At 50.0% G+C, this 15,088-nt stretch overlaps 4 protein-coding genes across 4 annotated transcripts; 3 read left to right on the top strand and 1 right to left on the bottom strand.

Moving 5' to 3' along the window:
- Positions 1-1,543: 1,543 nt before the first annotated feature.
- On the top strand, positions 1,544-2,239 carry HO133_007617 (uncharacterized protein; the record flags this gene model as incomplete). Its single annotated transcript, XM_037298487.1, has 1 exon — positions 1,544-2,239. The coding sequence occupies one exon, from the start codon at positions 1,544-1,546 to the stop codon at positions 2,237-2,239; it is 696 nt and encodes a 231-aa protein (XP_037155823.1).
- A 2,581-nt stretch (positions 2,240-4,820) lies between these two features.
- On the top strand, positions 4,821-5,705 carry HO133_007616 (uncharacterized protein; the record flags this gene model as incomplete). Its single annotated transcript, XM_037298486.1, has 3 exons — positions 4,821-4,861; positions 4,915-5,102; positions 5,158-5,705. 3 exons carry the CDS (start codon positions 4,821-4,823, stop codon positions 5,703-5,705), a joined length of 777 nt encoding a protein of 258 aa, XP_037155822.1.
- Positions 5,706-7,309: 1,604 nt separating this feature from the next.
- HO133_007615 (uncharacterized protein) lies at positions 7,310-7,930 on the bottom strand (the record flags this gene model as incomplete). Its single annotated transcript, XM_037298485.1, has 1 exon — positions 7,310-7,930. One exon carries the CDS (start codon positions 7,928-7,930, stop codon positions 7,310-7,312), a length of 621 nt encoding a protein of 206 aa, XP_037155821.1.
- Positions 7,931-11,058: 3,128 nt separating this feature from the next.
- HO133_007614 (uncharacterized protein) lies at positions 11,059-11,499 on the top strand (the record flags this gene model as incomplete). Its single annotated transcript, XM_037298484.1, has 1 exon — positions 11,059-11,499. One exon carries the CDS (start codon positions 11,059-11,061, stop codon positions 11,497-11,499), a length of 441 nt encoding a protein of 146 aa, XP_037155820.1.
- Between the last annotated feature and the right edge of the window lie 3,589 nt (positions 11,500-15,088).

The raw sequence follows: 15,088 nt of genomic DNA, 5'->3' as shown, positions 1-15,088 counted from the left end.
GATTATTTCTACTCAGACTTATTTCCGAACAGGTTTCGTCATTCGTTCCGCTTGTGCGGGGGTGCCCACTATGATGGAGTACTATATCCCCTCTCAAACCTCGCAGCACCTGTGGTTTTTACCAATCTTCTGCGTCGGAGCGGCGTCATAATCGCTCGAACTCCGGTATCCCATGCCAGTACCGTCTTTTGTCACCCAGTCAATCGTGTACACATACCGCGCTCGTTTCTGAGGATGCGGTCCTCAAGCTTAGTCATCTTAATATGTATATGTTCCAAAATCTGCGAATCGTTTACAACTTGCCAATCAAAGAACCTATCCCGGTTTTTTGATCCGTGATCAGACGGAATCGCAGGAATGATCCTTTCCAACAATCATGTTACTTTCTCCAGAAGGTATCGATGAACTGTTCCAGATGATGAGGCGAGAGGATTGTCAGGTGTGTGCAGGCTCTACTGTCACCCACGAGGCTGCATCACCGCACCACAAGCAAACGCCGCCCAGTCATGCCGCATGACATCACGGGCCCTCTGATCTCCCTCAGCTCGGCACAGTGCGTCGCAAAGAGGTACACTGCAGCAGATGTAGGGGCGGACGTGGTCAGGTGGCAATCTATGAAGGTTGAGATTCCTGTGGTCCCGTATTCAAAACAGGCAGGTATGCTGGAGACATGCTCAGACGACAGGTCTCTGCAGGCTGTTGAACCTTCGATTCAGCAGTTGAGGCGTGTTTGAATAACCTGCAGGTGGACCAGAGTGCTTTTCAGGATGTACAGTGGCTACGTCAATGCATTGCCATTGATGTTACGTAAAGTTTAATTGATTTTGGCCACCAAGCCTCCTTGATACACCACTGCACCGTTCGCAGCTATTGCCGTTTCTCACACAGAGCCGCGAAGAAATACAAGGCGCACCCTACCGCCACGGCCGCAAGCTGCGAGAGAGCGTTTGCCCCAGTCTATCGGGCTCCACCGTTCATTACTTCATTCCAAGACTTTCCCGCGGCGTAGCCAGGTAGCAGTCAGCTGGGTTCCGATCAGATTGGCCTTTCCGAAGACGAGATTGCATAACCAAGGCGAAGCCTCTGCTGTTGCAATTTCCGAGCAACATGGCTAGCAGGGGCTAGCGCTGATGTGATAGCGAGGCAAGGGAGCTGTGCTGTGCTCTTGCTTGTGCCGTGACCGGTGAAGCACAGCCTAGAGGAATGATCGTTTGATGCTGATAGAGATTAGGAATCGATCCAAGGAGATACGTTGAAGGCCGTTGGTTGCAGACCGGCGGCGGGGTAGAGGTATTGAGAATGGTGGAAGCTGACAGAGACATCTTATGTGTGGGTCGATGATGGTTACGGTTTTCAAGCTCTTCTTTCGGAATAGGGGCTCGTGTTCCTGCGGCGAAGTATGAGAATGAGAGGTTTCCCTAGGGTATAAATAACACGTATGGACCACCTGTCTTGCAATAGACCAGAAAGCATCCACCCTTTCCGTCGAGAAAATCATCACACCTTGTTCATTCCCGAAGCCATTCAAGCTATTCTATCAACAATGTTCTCCTCCGCCATCATTCCCAGTCTTCTTCTCGGCCTTTCACAGATCCACAGCAGTATTGCTCAACCGGTGAATGCTAGTAGCGTCACCGTCACCCTTGCCGCCTCTGATCATTTCCCCCATGCCAAGGGCGACTTGAGCCCGTTCGACGTTGACGTCAACTACGTCGGTTACAACGCTAGTACCCAGTCATGGCTCACGAGCCTCAACCCAGCTTCTGGGGCTAGCGACGAGGAAAAGGCTAGGATCATGACCGAGGCCGCCTACGCGAAGCCATTCGATGCGAACGACCCAGACATGACCGCGGACGTCAACTCCCTGTTGGCCACCATTGCTGGCAATGCCACCGCCCTTGAAAAACGTGACGGCTCCTCCTTCAAGGTCGTTGCAGGCCACGCGGTCAAATGGGCTGCCTGCGCTAAGGTCTTCGGCTGCCTGAGCGGCTCGACTTGTACTTTTACTCTGAATGTTGGCAAGGCACCCCGCAGCCAGTGTCAGTCCCAGGGCGGGTCGAACTGTTGCATCAGCTGGTCCGACTACAATGTCAGGTTCGGCTTCTTCACTACCACGTGGACAACATGCAACGACGAAGTCACGGCCCAGCAAATGAGTACGGCCTCTTGCGAGGGTTACGGCAGCTCGTCTCAAGGCGGTGATGTCTGCCTCAGTAACCGTGCCAATGGATGTACCTAGGTATATCGCGTTGTGACTGAGTAGCTATGGAAGAGTGCGGAAGGGGGTTTCAACAACTCATGTGCAGGGTCGGGGATGGAAAGTGTTTCGGAGGTGGAGAAGTGTTCGCTCATTGCCGGGTATAGAATGATAGACTGTTTGCCATTTGCATGTATCTCGGATATATAGAACCATCGTTTGTGATCGACACTCGCGCACAAGTCCCCATACACATGATTGCTTTCCCAATGTGCGCGTTTCAGAACAATGGTACCCTGTGACTTATGTGAAATCCCCTTGCGCCGACGACATCAACTATGCCTGAACTGGAGATGATAAGCCAACACCGCCCCACCGCTGCTTCCGTTGCTGCACGATGCTTACTGCTTCTTCCATCCCTCCCTTGCTCTCACTCTTTACTCCTAGAGTTTGCGTCGTCGTTCCTAGTCTTTATAATATCAGCACGCCCGCACGACGGGCATTGCTTCGGAGGGATCGCTTTATCGGAAGACCTCGGTGCCAACCACTGTACCATCAGCCATGAAGTAGCGGCGAGCGCGAGCAGGTAAAAGAAGACGAGGACGAGGAAAGTTTGCGATGGAAATGCTTGGAGCGAATCGGTCACGAAACCGAGAGCGTCATGGTTTGTTCGCCGGGTGTCGATGGAAGGCGATGCGGCCATTTTTTCGAGTATCGGTAGGGATCGATGGGAGAAAGGGATGGTGTGGCGGTGTTGGTGAGGTGAGGACTGCGAAAGGCGGAATGCGTAGATGTTTTTATGACGGCGAGGAGCGATTACCGGGACGGTGGGATTGTCCATCATTTAGGCGTATGTGTTACGAGGACAGGTTACCCAACGGAATAACAAAGGGCCGAACAGTGGTACTGCTATGACCATACTTGTAGAGACTCCTTGCCACAGTAGGACTGGGGGTTTGGTGATTCCACATATTCGCATCTTTCAGCCGTTTCAGCGTGACTATTCTAGCGAATATACATTTAGAAAAAAATGTACGTATACTACCTCATCTATAACTGTTATTTATTTAATCTAATTTCTTTTAAAATTATAATAGTCTTTACGGTTGATTAAACAACCACCAACGCTATGGCCTTATAATGGACCCACTAACCTATAGTCCCACTGTTGCGACAATTGAACCTTTTACAATGCTACAATCATATAGCTTGATAATAGCTACTCTAAAGTTTGTTAATGATATGGGGTTTTAAGCGCTCTACAGTTTGCCCCTGAATCTGTGATTCCTCAATTAAGAAATGTTTGGGCTATCTTGGCCGTCAACAAGACATCTAGAAATTGTGAAGAGTGAACACTTTTTGAGGATTTCGACTTGGGAGGTTCAGAACAGTGCGTATAGGATCGAGAACATTTCCAATAGAGAATATACTAGCAAACTCCGAGGTGATGGCCTAATGAGAGGTTTAAGCACGTTAAATAAAAATTATTTATTTATATATTTTTTTTTTTTTATTTTATTGGGGTTATATTTTTTTTTTTTTTTTTTTTATTTTATATAAAAAATTTTTTTTAAAAAAAATATTTTTTTTTTTCCCCCCCCCCTTTGGAAAAAAAATATATATATATTTGGGGGGGGGGGGGGAGAAAAATATTTTTATTTAAAAAAAAAAATATTTAAAAAACCCCCCCCTTGTGTTAATAAAAAAATTTTTTCCCTTTTTTCCCTCCCCCCCCCTTTTTTTTTTTTTATTTTTGAGGAGTGTTAAAAACCCCCCACCCCTCCTTTTTCCCCCTACCCCCCTATCCCACATCCCACTGTTAACAGATGATGCTGTAGTCTTGTCAACCCAAAACAATTATAGCATCTTGTGCACACGCTAATACATAAAGACCAGTGGACCTGCACCAACTCATACCGCAGCTCACAATCTTGATTCACAAGTCGTCATTCCTAGCTCATATGCTTTCCTATAACTCTTTTCATGAGGGTACAGAAGAACATTCCGGCGGATGTAGCGCCGCAGTATGCCTTTGCTATGAAGCGTGACGGAATCCATGCTGCTCTCACAATGCAATGTAATGCTGAACTGACTCGGAGAACGAAAAAGCTCAGCTCCTCGCATTGTCAGTGTAGATTATACCTCAAAGAAGGCAGGTCCGGACGTCCCGGACGGGCGAGATTGTGGCGCAGTGCAGCTTTCATGCGAGTTAACGGATATGATCTGAGGATAGCGAATGGTTCCTTGCTCCTCGATGTACGCCGCTGAAAAGCGGGGAAGGTTATTGTGTTGCCGCCTGAGGAAGCATCGTCTTACATCTTCGTGCAAACTGTCATGGCTCAGCTGAATCTTTTTCCCTAGAGATCAATCTTCTTTTTGATTTTTGCCCAATCCTGCAACTGTGCACTCGACCTTCATCTTGTTCCCATCATGGATCTATATTTGAGTGAAATGATTATCCTTTGCTTCGTACTTGGCCTATGTACGAGCCAACTAGCGTCAAGTGAGTCTCTTCCAGCGGATTCAAATTGTCGGCTAATCACTCCATGTAGCTGCTTCTTGTAGCACTTGTAGTGCAACGCTGATGTGCACCGGCTGCGATGTCAACGCAGATTTGATTACCATGAATAGTACTTCTTGGGATTATGGCAATCCTGCGATAGGGTAGGACTCCGGAAAGACACCGCTACCTTGTGGCTAATACATAGAGTCCACAGGACACCATACCTGAATGCCTACCTTGCCATCACGGCATACTCTATCACCACAACATCATCAACGTCAGGGAATTGTGTCAAACATGCCAACTCACCGATCCCATTGATTACCGCCTACACAGCCAATATCACATCTCCATTTGATTTCTTGAGCTTCTTACCTACGTCTAGTCTAGCAGGGCTAACAGGTGTGGCGGACGATGTACTCCTCTTTTCTGGATGACGTATACTCTTCCTTTTTAGCCACTGAAGGATTGGAAGGTTGTACTGCTTCAATACCGCCGTCACAAAGCATTCCAACGTTCGTGGGAGCTCGAGCAGCAGTCTCAGCGACAGTAGCCTCTCCGGCAACTCCAGCGGAAGGCTCAGCGGCAGTACACTCAGCCGAAAACCTGACTGGGAGCTCAACACCAGGGAGCCGTGGCCATCCTACGCAAATTATCATACTCTCTGTTGTGTTACCAACCGTCGGAATCATGATACTTCTGTTCTGCTTCATCATCGTCCGTAGATACCGGAACAAACGAAGCCAGGCAGCCGACGCGATCCATCCAGAAAAATCATCCGACGCGCAACTCTACGTGGATCAGAAAGCAGAGTTGGAAGATGAAGAACGGAGGAGGCATGAACTAGAAGCCGAAAGAACGAGGCATGAGTTGAACGGGGAAGACACCATATTCGAGATGCCCGATAACGGCCACTCACGCATGCATTCAGCGTCGTCCCATAGACCCCACGAGCTGAGAGGAGCGGAACATTCACAAGAACTCGAAGTCCCAAGCAACGTCTGAGTGCTCAGTAGAAGCCCGTTGACGTTGTCAATCGGAGCCGCGTTTACAGCACTATCCAGGATACTTGGGATCAGACTTTGTGAAGGAGCACGAATAGGAGAACCACTCAATCATTCACACTCTGCATACATCATCAACATCAGCATCATCGAAAATCAACACCTGCTACTCGACTATGGACAGCGTCAGTCCAAAATTTGTCAAAATAAGGTTCCCAGCCTCCTCCCAGCCACCTGTTGGAACAACCACCTATTTTGTGAGGGGTACAAATACTGGCCCAGGGGAGTCCTGAGATAGAATAATTCATGCAATCTACACACCATTCATTCTACCATACCTGATATCTTGACAAAATTTGGTCCAAAGGAAAGGCCTTGTTCTCAAGGTTGATATGTCAAATAGCACCGTGACAGTATCCAGCGTTTTGTGTCCACAGACGTAGGCATAAACTGACAGAACCCTGCGGCATCAAAGACAGATCTTGGAGTCTTATTTGCAATCGCCAAAAATGCATTATAGGCGGAAGAGAATCTGATACAGCGATCGGCGAGGAGTGGGTAATGGGGGTATGAGGGAAGCGAGTCAATGATATGGGTCCTGGGAGGCACGATTGGAATGGCAACGAAAGAATGAATCAAGTAGGAGACGAGGTGATAGATCGTACGCATCCCGTCATCACGGTCGGTAAAAGCTTGGGAGGCGCCATCAGCTGGGGTGAATCGAATCTAACGATAATCTAACCGACAGTCTTCTTTTTCCTTTTCGGGGCTTTGTTTGCGCGGCATCTGACCATAACCTAACCGACGCGACGAACGCCGGCGACGCGGAATCCATCGCCCAGCACGGCGTCGAGGACCACATCCGGTGGAGGCAGACGCCGGCACCTGCGCGGCTTGTCGAAGAGATGGGACGGTCGCCCTTGGGGGAGCTGGGACTGGGGAGTGCGAGGGTGCCGGGCGGGGATGGATGTTCCATGTGAAGAGGTTTCATGGAGAGGGGGTGGGAAATGGGCGAGGTCTGGATTGCGGGTTGGTCTCGGTGTGGTCTTGGGCTCGGCTTCTGCTCTCTGTGTCATGGATCCTTCTAGAGGGTCTGGCTGTTTGAGGTTAGATTGCTTTGGATGTTCTTCTTCGAAGCCGCAAGGTGCGGGGTAAGGTATTTAGGGAGCAGGCCCGGACGAGATAAAGTACAGTAAAGTTCGAACATCTGGTGTGTGGCAATATTATGGATTCTAGGCTATTTCGGGTTGCAACATCATCATCGGCTTTATCACCAGCCCAAGTGCTCCTCCATCTGCTTCCTTTACAAAATCCTCTTCCGTCTGTCTTCCCCTTGTCCGCCTCCAAACATGAACCCGAAGCGCAATTCCATCCCGGTGCAACCACGCCTGAAGCAGTTTTAGGGCCGGAGATGGTCAATGTCGTTTGTGGTGTAGCAGAGGCACCCGAGGCGAGCAGAATGTGCGCCGGCGACGTCTGCGTTAGGGTGGTTCCATACGGCGTGTGTCCGATTTATTGGTGTCCCTTTGTTGGAAGTCGGACTCATCATCATCATGCGATCATGATCGATCATTCATAGCATCTCATGTCGTAATCGTACTTCTCTCAGTAGTAATAGTCATCGTCCTTGGCCGGCAAGGGCGGCGCACCCCTGGCGGTTCGCGACCTGTTCCGCCGCTCCCGCTCCTTCATGTCAGCCTCGTACAGGCTCCCGCGGCCGGAGTGGGAGTGCTTCTCGCGCCGCGGTGTAGGCGGCATGGCGGTCTCGAGCATCGGCTTGCGGATGTAACGGGGCTCCTGCGGGCGTCGGTGCTCGAAGGTCGGCTGCATCACCCTCGGGGCGACGTGGTACGTCTCGTCGTAGCTGGCGGCGGGGACCCTCCGGCGCAGGCGGAGGCCGCGTTCCATCGCCTTGAGCAGCTCGCGGACGACGGCGCAGTCGGCCGGGATCTCCATCTGCACGCGGCGGTTGCCCTCGAGGTCGACGACGGAGAAGGTTTGGCCGGCTTTGTTGAAGACGTACTGGGCGACGTCGAGGGCTCGCTGGTGGCCTTTGGAGCAGAGACTGCCGCCTTTGCGGTGGACCTCGTAGGGGTGGGCGCAGGCGGAGCAGTGAGAGGCGTGGCGGGCGAAGGTTTTCATGACGTAGAGCTCGTCGTCGTGGGGTAGACGCGAGTAGGTGGCGGGGATGGGCGCGAAGCCTACTTGGCGGGGTGCGGAATCCATTGTGGGTTCAGGGTGGGTTGGTTTTGGTGAAATCGGTGGGAATGATGGTGGGGTTGAGATGTAGTAGTACGTGGTCCTGGTGTATTGGGGAGACACCTTAAGAATCGGCGACAATGGGCTGGTTAAGTAGACGACGCTCGACGTTGTTTGGAGATAATGATAGCACAGGTAACACAGAATGATGTCACACAATCTTTGATGACGACGTGAAGGATTGAAATATGAGAGGTCGTGTTTCGAGGCCGATGTTGTTGTTGGTGACGAGGAAAGGATCGGTGGGCGAAGCAGGATTTACTACCTTGGCCAACACCGTGTGTTATGTTTGCGTTTGAGGAATGTTAGAAGATGAAGAGAAGAGAGGAAAGAGATGTGCGCGATTGGGAGATGATATAGAAAATGAGAAGTATGGAAGAGAAGTATGTAATTGATGCCTGTTGATCCAAACTTGCCTAGCTTCGAGTCATAGGCATCAATGGCCCTATGCATGCTCTAAGGCTCTATCAGGTGTAGACACCATCAAATGCCAGTTCGCACTAAGGTCAGCTGAGACTCATCAGTGGTCAATTGACTCAATTGCTGCCTTGCGACTGGCCGTTCCGTCATCCGTTGACCAACTATCGCGCTTGGCCTTGTGGCTTCGCAAGCTGTGCTCAAAGCCACCGGAGTTCTTCGACGTCGAGAGCCCATCTTGGTGGGGGGCCATGCCCACAAGGCTGGGGAGAGGTGGTCTCGGATGGTCGGTGGCGTGGTAGCATTGAACGTGAGCATCGCATGAATTGATTGAACAATTGCAAGCTGCGCCTACTTGTTGCGGGGATGTTGTGGATTGTGGGAACAATTATGACTGTTGGAAGTGACGCGAATGGCAGTAAAAGTAGGTAGTAGAAAATGATGATGGAGGGTGAAAATGGATGGAAAGTGGGGAACAGGAATCCATCGCTTCATACGCTAAAAGTTTAAGCGATGTACTATACTACTTTGGGAGTGGCTTGGCTGCTAGGGTGGGATCCAATATGACTGCGGGAAAATGCCAAGACTGTCCATGGCAGCTGAAGTCTTGCCGAAATATTGAAAGGTTGAAAGGAAGGCAGACTCGATGATGACAAACATAAAATAAACACACACCGAGAAACGCTCTCAGCACAGCTGTATTTCTGATGCTGCTGGCACACGCGGCCAATTAATCTATCCTTCTGACTCTGTCAAACCGCCAGCCGTCAGCAATTGCTTTCCGCCAAACTGTGCTTTGATCCTCTCCTCCCGCTTTGTCTCGCTCCAAACCGCCGAAGTGACTCGATGCTAAAATGAATGCGTCATCCGATTACGTCTTCGTCTTGATTGTGCTAATACTTATCTTCTCAAGTCTGAAAAGACCATCAGGCTTCGGCACACCTATTCATCTGCTCACCTGTTCATGTTTGCCGAAGCAGGGGCCGGCATGCAGAACAGAAGACGTGTCAGCATCTGGCAGCCATGAGTCTTGATCCAACACCTTGCGTTTGGTGAGTCCGATTGTGACAGCCTTGGCCGTGCCATCTCCAGACGTGACGGCCAACGCTGCAGACTTTGAAACAGTGTACGCGTTGCCTCGAGGCTGTTGCTTGAGCTCCAACTTTACCATCCTTTCCATCCTTCGCGGACCCTTCGATCGTCTTCAGCCTCATGACATCAGAGTCAAACGTGTTGTAGATGCAGCTTTGATGAACATCTGAGCCTGAACATGTGGTCGTCATCGGCGATCTTTGGCCATACTTACCCCAGCTTTTCGGGAGATTTGGCTGCTGTGAAGGACGAGGTCTCACATCATCCTCCCGAGGGTTACAATGCATGACCTTGTTGCCTGACGCCCTGTTTCTACTGTGCCACACCAACCTTGGCAAGAGGTCATGTCCTCCAGGCATCCACACTCAATCTTCCAAATCTCGCCTCTCCCCCCAAAAAAACGCCATCTGTAAAAAGTCTTTGCGAGTTCCACCGGATCCATTTGATCCGAGGGGTGACGGCTAAAGTGGTGTTCTGTTATGCCGTCAGCCTTCAGCATGAAAGGCCAGATCCGCACGGCAACTCTGAAGACGACCTTTCGTTTGTACGCTGGCATAGCTTGAATAAGTGATATTGAAAAAGCACCGTCATCATCTATTATGTTTAGAAACGCAATGCCAAGGTCACAACCGTTCTGTGAGACCAAGACAGCTTGGACCTTGAATTTCATGCACCAGAGAGCTTGACGGATGGCCGTTACATTGGTACAGGGATCCTGTCTGATGCTTTGAGGCTAAAAAGGGTAGAAATTGGCGGACGTCATCTGTCACATCCTATGTGCAAACAATTCACTTCATCGAAACGTCTCATAGCACAAAGTTATTTCGATCACTTTCCGCTTCTCTCTCCGTCTCAGATCTGGTCCGTCTCAACTGGAGCAAGAATCACGCCACGCTTCATGCCTAGTATTTGAACATATCCGCTTGATGATCCATATTTCCGACAGAAAAAGCACAATCTAGCAGAGGTCACATACAACAAAGAACATTGGCAGAGCGATCATTGCCCAAAAATGGCAGCTGCCGACATTCTCTGTCACGTCCCCTACATTGCCACCCCTGTTTCCTCGAGGCTCCCAGAGATTGAGAGCCCTTCACCAAGGCCTCAAAAAAGTATGGAGAAGGAAATTCATTCACGCATAGGTCTTCACGGTTGCAATGTCTCGTTTTTAGATCTTTGAAAGGTAGCTTCGAGCTTTCCACCAGAGTACCGCGGCGCTTGATGGCCAAAATTCTATGACATCGAAAGCGTGGACGCGATGTATCCCAATGATTGCGCTGGATCCATTTCATCACTGAACAATGAACTCGCAACCCTATGCACGTATCAACTTGGTTGGGTAGTTGAACTAACCCCGCAAACACGGCTTGTTTTCTAACCCGAGTCTGTACGTGCGCAGGCCGTCGCTCTGATCCGATCAAGCAAGTGAGCTCGCCACTTTTTGGGTGAGTCGCATCACGTGCGCTCAACCAGGCTCACCTCGGTTAAATAAGCTGTACAACAGAGTTTTCGCTTAATTAATCCGCACCCGCGAAACGCGAAAAATCGCGAATCCCCACCAAAACACCTTCAATACCCACATTACCATGGGACGCACCAAGGGTAAAACTGATCTTTCAGGTCCTAAAAAGGGTGTATTGGTAGCCCTCAGCAATCTCAATAATGCATCAAATCGTCAGATAGCCAAGGCCTACAAATGTGACGAAAAAACGGTTCGAAACACCAAGAAACGCGTCTCTGAGGCGGAGAAAGAAAATATCGATCCACTTTCTTCAGAGGTACACCAACGACGTCCACAGTCCGGACGACCTCTAGCAATCAATGAACGGCTTCTACGACGTCTCATTAGACATGCTACCAAGAATCGATTCCAGCGTCGCAAGCCTTGGGTAACGATTGCCCGTGAGGTGGGATGCATGGCCTCTGCAACAGCCATCAATGCAGCATTCTCCAGAGCCGGCTATGGACGATATCCTCCTCGATATAAGCCCCCACTGTCTCCAGAACAGAAGCAAAAACGTCTATAATTCGCTATTGATTGGCTGGAGAGACTACGAGGCAAGGAACATATGGTGGTTCATAGTGACGAGACATCGATCCGCGTTGGAGAATCTCGAGGGCAAATTTGGGTCACACGGCTTTTTGAGGAGGCATACCACCAGGATTGTATAGATATACGATACCGTGGCTACACAGAAATGATGTTTTGGGGCTGTTATACTTCGGAAATGCGTGGCCCAAGCTTCATGTTTACCAAAGAATCCGCTCCAGAAAGACACCATGCCCAGGAGGATCTCAATAGTCGAAACTCCGAGTACCTGGTCCAGCAACAGATTATCCAGGAGCATTTCCTAGCGGAGCAAGCCAGAAAACCCCCAAGTCGGCGTCTTAAACGCGTTCCAAAGCCTGAGGGTGTACTGCTTGAGAGGAACAAGAATGCCAAAGGAGGGATCGATTGGTATCGGTATCAGACATACATTCTATTGCCTCGATTGATCCCATTCATTCATGAGGTAATTGCCAAGTACGGCGAGTGTTTTCTGGTTCAAGACGGTGCTCCCAGTCATAATGCGTGGCAACAAAAGGAACTTCTTGAAATCCCGCATCTTACAGTCCTTCCATGGCCAGCAAACTCCCCTGATTTGAATCAAATTGAGCCATGCTGGTACTATTTGAAGCGGAAAGTCTCGAAGAGACCATACGCACCTAAGACTAAGGAGAGTACGATTGAGGCTTGGGACGATGAGTGGCAGAATTTAGATATGGAAAGAGTGGGCCAATGGTGTGGGAAGTTATGTAATCGGATGGAACGCGTGAAGGATCAACAAGGTGATAATAAATTCCATGGCTAGCAGGTGTACTCTACTATCTAATTGACCCATATCTCAAATTTGAAGTTATTTTATCAAGTGGTTATGGAATAATAATAAAAAATGAATAATGATCTCAGAACTGTGACGCGGGTGCGGATTAATTAAGCGAAAACTCTGTTGTAGGTAACGCATCTCGAAAACGTCCCCTAGGGACCAAAACCGAATCCCACATTTCCTCCATCCCCACCATCGATGCGAAAAGGGTCAAGTTTTAACGACGACACTATTCATGGTAGTGCTAGAATGCCGCATTGCGGGATGGCGCCATGCCAATTAGCTTGGCCTCTGTATAGCGGCAGCGCGCCTCCCCTCGAGCGACTCCCATCACGTACTCCTCATCTACCCTCCTCATCTGCTCTTTCTCGAGACTATTTGCCTCGTCAGACGCCTTCTTCACGCAAACTCTCTTCCGGCACTCCTCGGCTTTCGCTGCCGCCATGGGCCGCAAGCGCAAAACCGCCGAACTCGCACGCGAGAACGGTTTCGACGACAACGAGACTTTCGCCGATGATGCTGAGAGCCTCAAGCCTATGACGGGTGGCGGCGAGGGTGCTTATAGGGAGGCACTGGAGATCTGGGCCGAGTCAGTCTCATGACCATGTTCCATATGCATTGGGATTGTTGTTTTGGTTTGATTGAGAATGAGTACGCTAGAAGGGGGGTAAGAATAGAACTGAAATCATGTGGTGCTAAAATAGACTGATGAGGGAATGACTTCGACGTGCCTTGGCTTGGGCTGACAATGGCCGGAATTGTGACATATCCCAACTGCAAATCGACAGAGTCAATATAGCCACAATGCGACCGATAAACTTGAACAGTGCTGCTTACAGAGCAAATTGTCGTGAGGTGTTATCCGAGTATATTTATAGAACCGAGCTCTTTCGAAAAGAATATCAACCGCAGACGAAGTCTGAAGCGAGCGCCCAAATTCTGCATCCGATGGAACCAGCCAAATACGGCGGATGACGCGGATAATCTATAGACCTGACGAATACTACCGGAGAATGATCACGTCTTCAAAGAGCAACTGAGAAGTTACTCCATCGGTGCATACAGAGGATGATACTAGGAAGTTGGTACATCATTCGAAGAAGCGGTTCTGGTACCGTTTCCGATAAATACTGCGGAGAGGAACCTACCTTGAAGATTAATAGCTGTGAATAATATGTACTACTGACTAATAAGATACGGCTAACTGTATAGACGGATAGTTTCCTATCTCGAATCTAGCTTCACCATAGGTTGTTGTCGAAAAACAGTCATTAAAAACAGTCATTAGCGGATAAGTAAGCTCCAGTTATTCAATGAGCTTTGAATATCAGAGAATCGGATAATTGTAGTGACGGATCGAAAGCGACTAGCGGAAGAAGAAAGGATCCGATTTTGTTGGATCACGCAGCCGCATCGGTCAAGCAGGATCTAGAGCGGGAAGAGCAGGACATTGCAGGGACGGTAAAATTCCTTGTGACGTAGGATCGTATGTTCTACGGATGGATTCGTAACCCTGTTGCGACCCGTGCCGGATCAAGTCTATGGTGGTGTGTGACCAGGAATTTAGTAGATAAGGAGGTCTATGCTATGGACAGTGGTATGGGATAGGTAGGCCGCAGGGACTCTGCCAAGAGGCGCTAGTTCCGGATAGGAAGGAGTCCAGCATGTGGTGAGTAATTAACCGACTCAAATTTGATCTGAACTCTTTCAGTGGTGGGGAACGGGTTGGTGCGAAGACTCCATTAGGTAGCGATATATATTTGAATTAGACCAATCTCACCGAGCCGAAGGTCCTCCTCGGTCAAAGTATCGAGTGAGCTTGGGGCCAACGGGCCAGAATTTTTGTCACCTTATCGCGCCACTGATATAGCAAAATCTCGACTATAGCGGTCGCGCGCCCGACAAGCCGTCCGCTCCCACGCTCGACCTCACCCGCCGCTTCAACGCCGGTTCGGGCACAGGACCTCCCCTCCCCCACCTTTCCCCTGAGCGCATCGTTCATCAGCCCGGAGCCCCTCCGCGTCGTCCCGTACATGTCGGAACCGAACCGGTGCAGCACGTGCGCCGGGATACCGGCGGAGTGTCCCGACTGCTCGAATCGGGGGGGCGCGGCATGATGTGGTGGTGGTCGGTGAAGAGCCAGGGCACGCCCTTTCCAGCGGAGGGGCTCGTTTCAGGGTTGCGTACCACAGTTGTGCATTCCTAGTGCACCTTGAAGTGCTACCGCCTTATGCCTTGTCGTTGTAGACGGCGACATCTCTCTTCCACAGTCAAAGCTTCGACCCGAAGATCAGCGCTTCTCACCATTCCATCGTGGCGCTGACACTCTCCTTCTGTTCAGTCCGTTACTATCATAGCAGATTGCTATTATATCCCTGCTCCGCGACTCTATTACCTACCTGGCTGCTTGCCCTACCCTACCTTTCTCTGTTACCTACCCTGTTAACTGGTTGCCTGCCCAGCTATTTGCCTTGCCCTACTCTTTCATCTACCCTGCTCTTTCACCTACACTGTTCTGCTGCCTGCCTGATTCTGTTTTGCTCTCCGTCCTGCGACTCGGCCACCTGCCCCTACTGCGTTAGGTGCCTAATATCTACCCTACTGCCTAGCCCAGCCTTTGCTCTTTTGTGCTTGAATAGTTGTCTCTCACTTCCTAAAGCAGAAAGTCCTAATATCAACTGTGGATGTGTGCCGTTGATTCGGCCTCGTAGTGACTGAGGGTGAGAGAATGCGACATCAAGCATTGAAA

This window comes from Letharia lupina (assembly GCF_014066315.1).
Source record: "Letharia lupina isolate WasteWater1 chromosome Unknown contig_4, whole genome shotgun sequence".
NCBI lineage: Eukaryota > Fungi > Ascomycota > Lecanoromycetes > Lecanorales > Parmeliaceae > Letharia > Letharia lupina.
Note: the sequence above shows the minus strand (reverse complement) of the source record. Positions and strands in the feature narration are given on the sequence as shown.